At 45.6% G+C, this 12,543-nt stretch overlaps 1 protein-coding gene across 4 annotated transcripts in view; it reads left to right on the top strand.

The window, feature by feature from the left end:
• smap1 (small ArfGAP 1) overlaps nt 1-12,543 on the top strand; it is a 92,862-nt gene that overhangs the window by 75,489 nt on the left and 4,830 nt on the right. For 3 of the 4 annotated variants that reach the window (XM_080781501.1, XM_080781502.1, XM_080781499.1), the window contains 2 exons: nt 4,463-4,634; nt 10,910-11,142. In XM_080781501.1, the coding sequence (XP_080637627.1) occupies nt 4,463-4,634; nt 10,910-11,142 (405 nt within the window). The remainder of the gene's footprint in view (nt 1-4,462; nt 4,635-10,909; nt 11,143-12,543) is intronic. The other variant, XM_080781500.1, reaches the window with a different exon arrangement.

The following is a 12,543-nucleotide window of genomic DNA, read 5'->3' as shown; positions in this document are numbered from 1 at the left end:
GTGTGTGTGTGTGTGTGTGTGTGTGTGTGTGTGTGTGTGTGTGTGTGTGTGTGCGCTCGCCCACCACCACAGAGTCTAGGCGTTCGAAAAAATGTGTGACTAGTAATCTCACAAACCTCTGGACCAAATTGGCATCCAAGTTTGCATACAGACTCCACGCCAAATTCTTCAAATCTGCCTATATATACTGTGTATATATATATGGCCTCTAAACAACACGTGCTTGTGTGACAGAGTAAGTGAGAGAAAGACAAGGGGAGACACCCAAACACACAAAACACTTGAATCGTCTTTTAACCTTAGCATTTGGCTCTTTTCCTCTCTCTCTTGAGTCCCTTTCACTCTATACGGCCACAAAGGTCCCTGGTGATGCTGCAGCCATCTTATCTTACAGGTGAGAAGTGGAAGAAGACGTGGCGTCGTTATAATGCAACCGTTATCACCATAGACATAAAAAGGTAGATGTCTCCTTCGGCTCTGGGGCGTGCTGTGCATCTCCAGAGAAAGAGCAAGCTTTCCCCAGATTCCTTGCGAAGCATAGCGGAAGCACAAGCGGAAGCTCGCCAAACTTCCGCGTGCGTCACAGAAAGACTTAATTCAACTTAATTCAATCCAAAGGAGCTTTATTGGCATTATGTTGCGTTCACACAGGCAGACGCAAAGATGCAAAGCTGCACAGCGTAATTGTAGCTGTCGTAGCTTTTGCAGCAGCTACAAGCGTCGGATTTTCTTCGTAGCTTCACATTGCTGGCTTCCATTGACAACAATGAATGGTAGACTGCGTCGTTGCATCTGCCCATGTGAACGCAACATCATGCCAATAAAGCTCCCTTGGATTGAATTGATAAGTCCCGAAAAAGACTCCGCTTGACTTCCGCCTACACTGGAGACACGTCGTTCCAATGAACTCAAACGGCCAATGAGGCATCTTTATTTTTTTAATATCAATGGTTATCACTGCCCCCACTTTCCATTGATATTATTTCGCCCATTACATCTCTTAATTAATGTCGGTAGCCTCCAGGTCCATAACGCACTTCAGCATTGCTCCCTAGCATTTCTGCCATATTTCTTTGCCCCATTTCACCTCCGCAGCTATACAATCCCGCATGATGGGAAGCTGATATATATATATATATATATATATATATATATATATATATATATATATATATATATATATATATATATATATTATATCCCTAGTCTGGAAGACTAGTACATTACAATAGCAGCTGGGTTTTTGTTTTGCCACTTTGATAGCTAACTTAAATGATGTGTTGTCACACATGCACACACACACACTCTGTCTCTCGCGTTCATGTTTTTCTCTCTGGCCATGTCTCTTGCCATCTCTCTCTCTCTCTCTGTGAGCGTGTGTGTGTGTGTGTGTGTGTGTGTGTGTGTGTGTGTGTGTGTGCGCGCGTGTGCATGTGGGGGTGAAACGGGCTCAGAGTTGACAATAAAGGAAGCAGCAGCTCTCATGCTAATGTACTGAACCTATTATTAGAAAGCTCTCTCTCTGTGTGTCTGCTGCACACTCTCAGAATGCATGCAATACTCACTTTAATTGGCTGCAATTGGGTGTGTGTGTGTGTGTGTGTGTGTGTGTGTGTGTGTGTGTGTGTGTGTGTGTGTGTGTGTGAAGCATTATGTGCTGGTGGTGTGAGTCTTTGCCTCCCTCCTTTCTATCTGTCCAGTCCTCCTTTCTTTTCCTCTATCTGTTCTCTCCATCACTCTTTCCTTCCTTCCTTCTTTCTGTAGGCCTACAACTTCCTCTTCTACCGTTGCCCCCTCTCTTCCTCTCCTCTTCAATCCCTCCTCTCTCTCCTCTAATCTTTCCTATCCAATCTGCCCTCTCTCATTCAGAGGAGCTGCAGTGTGTGTGTATGTGTGTTGTATGAGAAGTATGTTCCTCACACAACTGTCTCACAGTATGTGTTCAACCTCCTCTCCCCGCCTTATCCTTCCCCTGCCCTCTGTCTCTCTCCTTTTAAGCAGGTGTTTTTTGTCATCATCCTCCATTAGATGTTGTGTGCGTGCGTGCGTGTGCATGTGCGTGTGTGTGTGTGCGCGAAAGTGTTTTACCCTGTCTTTGTGAAGAATGCGTGCATTCCTGTGTGTGTCATTCTGTCTGACTGTTCATCTCTTCCTGTCTGCAGACGACGCTAATTAATGTCATCTGTCTCACTTACGATGACAAGGTGACAACAGCACTCTGCTCTTCTGTTCTCTTCTACTCCTGTACTCAGCTTCTCTGCTCTATACTCTCCTCTCTGTCTGTAGGCTATTACTCCCCTCTTCTCTTATTATTCCGTTTTGTTCTACTATCATCGCTTCTCTTTTTTGGCGGGTGGCTGTGGCTGAGGAGGTAGAGCAGGTCGTCCAATGATCCCTGGGTCGGCGGTTCGAATCCCGGCTCCTCCTGTCCATATGTCGAAGTGTCCTTGGGCAAGACACTGAATCCTACATTGCCTCCAATGAGTCGGTCGGTGTGTGAATGTGGGAAGTGAGGACGCTGGCGTCGACTGTTCACCGCTTCACCTCCCAATGTATGAATGAATGAACCATTGTAAAGCGCTTTGAGCACTTGGAAAAGCACTATAAAAATGCAATTCATTATAAAAATGCAATTCATTCTCTGTTCTTCTCTTTTGTTTTACTCTGTTCTACTATTTCACACGCCCCTTATATTACATTTTAGAGTACAGTTCGTTCCCAAAATGGTTCAAGGTTCAAGACAGCAAAAAACATGAATGATAGTTCTGAACCATGTACTGTACAGCAGTTTGGGAAGGTTTTTTGAAAATGTTTTAAAATAATAATAATTAATTATTTTTCTGCGAGGTATGAATATATTCGTACACCCCAGATATGGGACGTTATCAGCCAGGTACCCCCTCGTATACTCCGTGTATATAGTGGTTGCTGCTGCAGCTTTTAACATTGATCCGGTTGCTATGCAATGCCTCTGTCACCACCAGCTATGGGACGTTACAACTCCTCCATTTACCTCAGTTCAAAGCAGGATTTCCAAACCTCTATAAGTCAGAATCTAGGAGCGCTGTCCTTAAGTGATCCTCAGCCATCCAAAGTTTCGATGTCATTTGTGACTTTGTCTCGCATCGCTCCCGTCGACATGTAAACGTTTCTGGCGACAGATAAACGGTGTGCGCTAATGCTAATGATAGCAATTGGTTGCAGTGAGTGTATGCATGGGGCTACGGCGGGGATGAAACCGGTTCTCTTAAAGTGGGTGCAGGCGGTGGCACAGCCTAACTACAATATTATGCTACTGTAGCAGGATGGGCTTTGGTTCCCCACTGTGCAGCCCATCAGTGGCCTGATTGCTACCAGTATTTAGGCAACACATGCTCTGTTTGCTTGAGTGTCTCCTAGAAGCTGGCCCGTGAGTGTCTCCTAGAAGCTGGCCTGTGAGGCCCTAGAAGCTGGCCTGTGAGGCCCTAGAAGCTGGCCCGTGAGGCCCTAGAAGCTGGCCCGTGAGGCCCTAGAAGCTGGCCCGTGAGTGTCTCCTAGAAGCTGGCCCGTGAGTGTCTCCTAGAAGCTGGCCCGTGAGGCTGCAGCAAGCCACGCTTTCCCACTGCGTGTGGGTCATCCCTATATCCAAAGCTGGCATGTTGGGCGTCAGTTTTGGGGTTTTAACTTCTCACTCTTTCTGGAGTTCCTGCTCTGGGTGTGCGGTGTAAGGTCACCACGCACCAACAGTTTCCTATTTTGACGCCCGCCGCGTTAGGCCTCACGATGGTGTGTATCGCCCTCCTAAAACGCGGGGCCATGTGACACACCAGGATTTATGAGGAACATCCACATAACCTGGGGTTATCTTTGTTGTTTTACACTTGTTTAGATCTTTGTGAGACCACCAGGCTCATAGGCTGACACCTATTTTCCTTGTTATAGGATAGAATTTGACAATACTGCTTTTACCATCCCTGTGAAGTACTCATTGTTGTTTCCATTTCCCAGTACTGGCCTGCAGAAGTACAATTAGTATTCACTGGTATTGATTAACTAGTATTTTTATCTGTTTGGAATTGCATCTATTTTAATGTTGAATAACAATGTCCTAATAGTACAGAATTAATTGGTGTTTGCCATATTGGCTGACTTCTTAATTTAATAAACCCTTTCGTAATTTTGGTACACACGTCTCTGCCTGCCTCATATTGTATAACCAATCTGTGTGGAGGAGTCATTAAGTGCTCCGGGTGTTCAGTGTTCTACCATAGTAAATATCTCCTGGGGCGCAATTCCCCAGGTGGCGTAGTAGGCTACCGGTTAATTCATCACCCCGCCACACTACCAGCTAGCAGGAAAAAAGAGTAAAACAACACCAACAATAAAGGGGCCAATAAAAATTGGTCAGCGACGCAGTGTTTGGGTACAGTATGTAACGTCATCGTCATCATGTCTGTCTCGTTCTCCTGTCCGCTCTCCCCAGCAGGCCAGCTCCAGTCCAGTGGCCGCGCAGACAGACACAAGCACCTCCCCGTCATCTTCCACCAAGAACGAGGAGAAGAAGCCCCTCTCCAAAGACTCCATCTTGTCTCTGTATGCTAGCAGCTCAGTGGGTGCTCAGGCCCAGAGCCAGCAACAGACAGCACAGACACAAGGTACTGTGACACACCCACATTGACGGGAATGCAAACTGCTATGGTCCAATCATAGCTAAGCATAACATGGTTTTCCTATATGATAAAACATTGTTTAAAAAAAGAAATGCCACGCACATATTTTTCCAGTGCATTTGGCAGGCCTTGTTGACAGATTTGGAAGAGATTTTGTAGGTCTGGTTCCAAAAATGAACCAGTATTTAATGTGTAAAATCCATGATATTTACATTGGAATTAATAAGCCCGGCTGGAAAGTGTCCAAGTGGGAGTGTCTAAGTGGGCTAAAGGTCCATTGCAAAGCAAAAAATTATAATTGCTCATTTTCCAAAAAGCAATTGGGACCATGAAACGGCTGGATCAACAATTTTGCAGGTGCATGAGGATTGGAATAATGTGACAATTATGGGAGTTAAAGAAGAGACAATTATTTGATGCCTGAATTGTCACTTTCTGTATATGTGTCCAAAGCATTCCATTACAGTTAGCCAGTGGTCCGGCACACTGTGGCATTAGATCTCACTGTAAAATAATAATGCTCTCACCCTGTTCCAGGATCAAGACATTTAGCAACCTTCATAGAGTCCTTGTATTAGTGCCAGGTATTGAAACTCTGAGGTAGACGGGAAAGAGAACCCTAAACTTGACACTAATGAACCAATCCGATTATAATTTAGCACTCCCTACAGTATGCGAATTTGTTCACAACACCGACAGGACTGGGAAGAATAGTGATCTTATTCCCACCATGGAACAAAAGAGAGTCGGCATCCTGTTTGGACTTTCAGAGGATGAGCTCTTGGAAGTGGGGTGTGGAAGTGCTGCGTACACTGATCACAAATGGACCCAGTAGCTACCAGCTCTCCATCTTTTGGCATAGTTTGTCCTCGAGCTGTTTCACATCCCTCAAGAATTTGGCTGTGGGCCCTTAGTTGACTCCCTCCGGCACCGCCAGTGTTCGGGTGTTGCCTCTCCTCAGATCATCGCATTCATTTTGCAGGTTATTGACTTCACTTCACCTTGTTGAAATCGGTCGCTGGATGTGTTGAGTTTCATTATACAAGTGGCCTGTAGGGTGTTGATTGTCAGATGGTTGGAGTTGGAATTCTGTGTGTTCACAGACATTGGGCCCAGACATTTTCAGTTAAACCATTACTTGTTGTAGAGAGTCTAATATATATATATTGTCTGGCTGAGAAGTCAAAATATTGGACTCATGCCTATGAACAGCAACACAGGCAAGCTGTGTGTGTGTGTGTGTGTGTGTGTGTGTGTGTGTGTGTGTGTGTGTGTGTGTGTGTGTGTGTGTGTGTGTGTGTGTGTGTGTGTGTGTGTGTGTGTGTGTGTGTGTGTGTGTGTGTGTGTGTGTGTGTGTGTGTGTGCCTGCCTGCCGTGCGTAACAAGAAAAGATGCTTCATGAAAATGGAAGAGGTGTTAAAGGTCAATGTATTCTGCGCTGGATGTATCCTCTGTACTCATGTGTGCATTCAGTCGTGGACAACACTATACTATAGAGTCATGTCCACAATGAAAGTCCATGGAGAGTCTACACACAGCGAAATCTAGAGTCTATAGAGAGGGTTTATGTGGTTCAATTCCGCTGTACACACACGTACACACGTACAGTACACACAGATGCGTGCGTGCAAACACATCTCAGTGAGTCATTTGTGTCCTGGAGACACCTCAGATCCCCTCATATGAAAGCGGGGCATGGCAGCTTAGAGAGAAAAACACCATCTATCATGTGAGTCATGTGCAGTCACTAAAGCCTGATTTATACTTAGGTGCGTGGCGTGCCGGTGTCACGCACGCACCGAAAATAACCGATCCACACACTCACGACCTGTCGCAGCGGCATGATACGCATCCAGGCATAAATCGGGGCATAAGTAACGGCGTGAACACAAAATGCAGGGACGCCATATTGTGCTTCCGCCATGTTTGCGTGGTGCCTTCACGTTTGGAAAGCGGCCACATTTGCATGATTACTGATGTTTGTGTGTACAGTACTTTTGCAATTTGCATACCAACATATCGCAGATCATGCATGCAGGATTAGGAATGAACAGCTGAAATAATATTTATTTATTTATGTGATGTGCAGCTGGCCAGAGTCCAGTGTTCTTTCTATGTGTGTTAAACATGTCACATGTACTCTATGTACTTTACCTGAACAGTGAATCAAAGTGACGCACGGAATGGGAACCTGAATTGGTTTGGGGTTTAGAAACAGTTATACCAATGTGCATTTGTATATTAGAACTTGTTGATGTGGATTCATTGATCTCATTACACAAGCGTGTGTGAGACTTTACTGCAGTGTCCTTGTGTCGACGTGTTGACATGCATGTGTGTGCATCTGTGTGCTCAAAGTTGCACAACTCTAGATCAGAAGTATTGGTAATTTATAGCAAGAGTTAGCCTGTCAGTGTTATTTTGTGGCTATTATGTATGTGCGACACATGACAGGGTGTATCACTCCACACATAAAATATTGTATTGATTTAAGACCCCAGAAATGTTTCCTTCTCTGTATGCGTCGGCCACGGTTGCTGCTGAGAAGCAGCATGATCAAATTATTCATACTTATTATCTTATATGGTGATTTTTTAAGTAAGCTTATGTATTGTAATGGTTTAGATACAAGATTTGTCCCGAAGGATAAGATGCTCCAAGCATCGTGCTGAGCCTGTGGTGGAAGCATGGAACAATCTTACCTGTCCTTGACATGAAACAGGAAATTATAATCAAAATAATCTATTCAATCAGATTAAACATTTTAGTTTAAAATACAATTAAGGTAAATTCTATAAAAAATGGGAAAAGTGGAATCTCTTCTCTCAGCCTAGCGATATTGCAATAGAATCTCAATGAATGTTTATTGTAATATGAAAAATGCAGCCTTTTTTCTTTTACTTTTTGTCCTTTTTCTTTTCTTTTCCTTTCCCGTATTGTCTTGTTAGTTGAGTTTTTGTTTGTGTCTGTTCTTCTTCAATAAAAATTAAGTGAAAAAAAATAAAAATACAATTAAGGTAGATGGGGGGCCTGGGCCGTGGCTCAGCGGTCCAGGCACCGTGGTAGATGGGGGGGGGCCTGGGCCGTGGCTCAGCGGTCCAGGCACCGTGGTAGATGGGGGGGCCTGGGCCGTGGTTCAGCGGTCCAGGCACCGTGGTAGATGGGGGGGGGGCCTGGGCCGTGGCTCAGCGGTCCAGGCACCGTGGTAGATGGGGGGCCTGGGCCGTGGCTCAGCGGTCCAGGCACCGTGGTAGATGGGGGGGCCTGGGCCGTGGCTCAGCGGTCCAGGCACCGTGGTAGATGGGGGGCCTGGGCCGTGGCTCAGCGGTCCAGGCACCTTGGCTGGTAATCCAGTCTGGCAGTGTGCCGTTAAACGACTATTGCTGATTGGTCGAGTCTGGTTGTAAACTGTCTGTCGTCTTTCATTCATTTCATGAAAAATGAATTAAAGTGGTGTTGTGTAATTAAACGTGTGTACATTCAGTACAGTGCTTCCATCATACCGTACTGAGTTGTGTGTGTCTCTGCTGTGTTCAGTCTGTGTGTTGACAGCACATGAGGGATGTGTGGGATTATGCTTCGTTGCACGGCGGTGTCCCTTGGCCAAAACAGGCGATGTACGATCCCACAACGCTCTAAGATTATATCAAAATTGACTTTTGGTTAATGGAATTATTGCATTATTGCTTATTACACAGTATGAGTTTAAATCGAGTGATGGGATCATTCTTTACCATACAGTATGTGTATGTGTGTAGTAGTGGTAGGCAGAAGGAGACAGTGCATTCTCCGGCACTCAAAATCAAACGCGGCACTGCTGGGGGAAGGTGGGGCGATTATGACACGCATGCGTTGTCGGTAAAACACGTGCGTGGCTGGTTAAAACTCACCCGTGGTTCCCGACATGCGTTGCCAGTTAAAATTCACCTGTGGCTTCCCTGTGGGGGTTAGGTTAGGGTTTTGGGTAGGGTGTCAGACTAATGCCAAAACACTGCCGCGGCTACTATCGGCAGTTGGCGGCGACGCCGGAGCTGGCGCCGGTGCCGGAAAATATATCTCCATGTCTCCCTCATTTAGCTCTCCACACCATGAAGGACATACAGTACAGTAATCCCTACAGACAGACATGCACGACAAGCATGTCAATAACACACACTTTTTAAGAGAAGGGAGTGGCCTGCTGTCAACCACAGTAATGTGATGTCTCTTCTCGCTCCTTTCCTGTCAGCCTTTCTCGTGTCTCTGTGATGATGTACAGTAAATCAGAAAAGCCTTTAAAATAAAGCATTTAATGGGTGTAGAGGTAACACACTCGCTCACCACCACACTCCACAGGGACCTGCGTTTAATACTTTGATTCCCTTGCTATAGCTGGGCACACCAGCAAACACAATTGCCAGTGTTCGTGGGTGGGAAGCTGACAGGAGAGAGTGTCCTTGTCACTGCACTAGGGGCTCCTGCTGGTTGGTCGGGGCGTCCTGTATAGAAGGGAGGGGATGTGAGTGTGAATCTCAGCATGTGTTACGCTCTGCTGGTGAAACCCGTCACGGTCGGGTGTAAAGAAAAAGCTGCAGGTGTATATCAGACTAGGCATGTGGCCAATAGTGTATATGGCTGGGGGGAGGAGGCCACTCTGCATTGGAAGGTATACTACAGTACACATGGGAAATTGACAGCGACTAAATTGGGAGAAGATAAAAAGATGTTAAATAATGATTTATAATTAAACATTTTTGTCTCTGGGACCCACTAATCTATGTCTGACACTGAATTCTCACTAGCAGCTGCAGCTCTGTTTTATTGCAAAATGCCCGTGTCCGAGGTGAGAGTGACGGCCTCGTAAATATGCATGTTGTTAGTTGTTGTGGTCCACCGAGAGCTGCTGCTCTGAGTGGATCTCAAGTCAACACAGCTGTGATTCTCATCTGTGCCAGCTTGCTTGTAAACGAGATATATATATATATATATATATTATATATTTTTCATTTTTTTAGATGAGAAATAGACCGTGCAAGTTACTCTTTCTTGATTAATTGCACATCTACAACGCCTAGTTTACAACTTTGTTATCAATATTCGGTACTTCATAAAGTACTCCATCTCAAGTGGTGTCGAGTGTGTGTATGCCTAGTTCACAGGTACGCTTCAGAGCACAGTACACTTCTGGTTGGCTGCAGCTCTGTCTTGGCATGCAGAGGCGGGTGGCAAAGTTGAACCTTTCTCAATTTTGCCCCTCGCTTTTTGCATGCTCTGACTCCACCGCAGTGGGGAAAGTACCAGACATACGTTGAAACTGGTGTGAATTCAGCGCCTATGAGGTCACCTCAACACATAATGTTGTACAGTGGTGTAAATTAATTGGTGTAATTGAAGCAGAGTTCCACAAAAAACATTAACACATGGCCCCATTTCTCCCAGAACATAGATACTAAAATAGCTCCTTTCTACCCCAATAAAACATAGAAACACTTTACAAAGGCCTTAATACAACCTACAAACAAAATCCTACTGTTACTATTGTTTTATATACAAATACATACACCATAAAACTTGAATTCTGTGAAAAAGGAGATATAGCCTAGCTAGTACTTCCATTTCTACCCATGTCAGTGGTGTGTATCTCTGAGTATAAAACCTAGAGATACAGACAGATTATCACCGATGTCTTTTCCAGAAACTTGCTTTACAATCTTTGAACATGCAAAGCAACTCCTCGTGTCCTCATGGGAACAGCTCAGTGTTTATGCTCCCAGCTTACAAGCCTCTCCACAAGTTTCCTTGACAGTTCTACTTCAAAGAAGGAATACTGAAGTGGGGGAGAAACACCCTCAAGCTTATAGGTTGTTGTTGATGACAAACTCTTTATCTCATTGCCTTATTAATGGTTCTCACAACTGTCATGTCACCCTACATTTACAGGTCACCATTAACATACTAGCACGTGTGCGTGTGCGTGTGCGTGTGTGTGTGTGTGTGTGTGTGTGTGTGTGTGTGTGTGTGTGTGTGTGTGTGTGTGTGTGTGTGTGTGTGTGTGTGTGTGTGTGTGTGTGTGTGTGTGTGTGTGTGTGTGTGTGTGTGTGTGTGTGCGTGTGCGTGTGCGTGCGCGTGCACAGTACTGTGACATTTTTTCTGGTCCTCACAAGAGAAAGCGTGTATTGTAGATCGTACATTTTCGTCTTTAGAGTTTCAGTTAAAAATGGCACAAACAATCATAACATTGTGTGTGTGTGTGTGTGTGTGTGTGTGTGTGTGTGTGTCAGGCATGTACATGGGCCAGCCTCAGATGCAGTTCACACCTCAGGGCTTCCCGGCTGGGATGGGTGCAGTGCCCCCGCCCGCAGCGATGATGGCAGCGGGGGGCATGATGCCAGGCATGGCCATGCCCAACGGAGGATATGTGGGTGTGGTGCAGCAGGGCATGGGGCCAGCAGGAGCAGGGCAGAACATGTACAACATGCAGCAGCAGCAGCAAGGACAGTGGAACATGAATCAGGTAACGTTGTTATAAAACAAATGTCATGTGCTCTCTCTTTATTATTATTTTACACTCTCTCTCTCTCTCTCTCTCTCTCTCTCTCTATCATTCAGTTTCTCAACATAATTATCGCAGCACATTCAAAATGATTTTGTGCCAGGACCCCCATAATATCATTGAACTTGTTTCACAATTTTTCAATATCTTTAGTCGGTAAATAGCAGATCTACAAGCTCACAGTGCGTCATATCGCAAAACACATTGTGAGTTTGTAGATCGGCTATTTTCAAGTAACCAAAGTCTAAAATAGGCTTAAAGTGGTCAAACTAAGCTACATTGATTAATGAATGCACTGCGGTGCTGCTATACTTTACCACTGCACCACCCGAGCGCCCCTGCTTAAGTCATTTTGAATCTAAATCAAATTACACACCATTATTCTGCTCCCTTGTAAAGTGCGAACCACAATGTAAACCGTAAAAATCTGACTGAGGTATTGGTCGAGAAAGTTGGTCTCAGCTTGAGCTGTCAAAAGAATGTACGAGTACGTCGTACATTAAATCATCAATCATTAAAGTCAGCTCCAGTAGCTTTAACAATGGACACAGAGAAACACATACCGTACTCTCACTGTAGTATAGTACATGATCAGGTGCTAATGTTGTATTTTTCGGCCACAGCACTATAAAGAGGTGTTGTCATTTTCCTGTCAACTGCAGGAGTTTAATGAGACACCATAAATAACCCCCCCCCACACACACACACGTGCACTCCACCCATCCCCTTCTCCTGAGTAGGAGTGGTGGGAGAAGAGGTTTATCAGCGTGTGTATAATGGGATCACCGAGTGCAGATGAGATTTCTGAGAGTGTGTGTGTGTGGTGCAGGAGGGTACCGTGTGATGTTGAAAGAACGGAAGGTTACACGTGCATACTGTCCGACCCCCGCCCCCCACACACACACACACACACACACGCCTAGCAACACACATACAGGTGCACACACACACACACACACACGCAGAGACAGAGAGAGAGAGAGAGAGAGAGAGATCTCTCAGACGAACAGATAAGGAGTGCTGGTGCACCACAGCACATCTATAATGGATAATATGGAATGGATGGAGGAGGACCGTGGGGGAGCATAAAGACCCTGAGGACAGTACAGTGTACAGAGAGGGTTCAGGAGTCAAAGGGGTGAGGCCTCCATTAGACTCCAAAATAGCCGATCTACAAAGCTTAGAGCTTGTAGATTTTCAGAGGAGGATGTGAGCTGTGGGAGGGGAGGAGGAGGAGGAGGAGGAGGAGGAGGAGGGGAGGAGGAGGTGGAAGGAGGTGTGGGGGGAGAGGAGGATGTGAGCTGTGGGAGGGGAGGAGGAGGGGAGGAGGAGGTGGAAGGAGGTGTGGGGGGAGAGGAGGAT

This window comes from Protomyctophum bolini (genome assembly GCF_963924005.1).
Source record: "Protomyctophum bolini genome assembly, chromosome: 14".
NCBI classification, from domain to species: Eukaryota; Metazoa; Chordata; class Actinopteri; order Myctophiformes; family Myctophidae; genus Protomyctophum; species Protomyctophum bolini.
The sequence above is the reverse complement of the archived record's forward strand: the minus strand, read 5'-3'. Positions and strand labels throughout refer to the sequence as shown.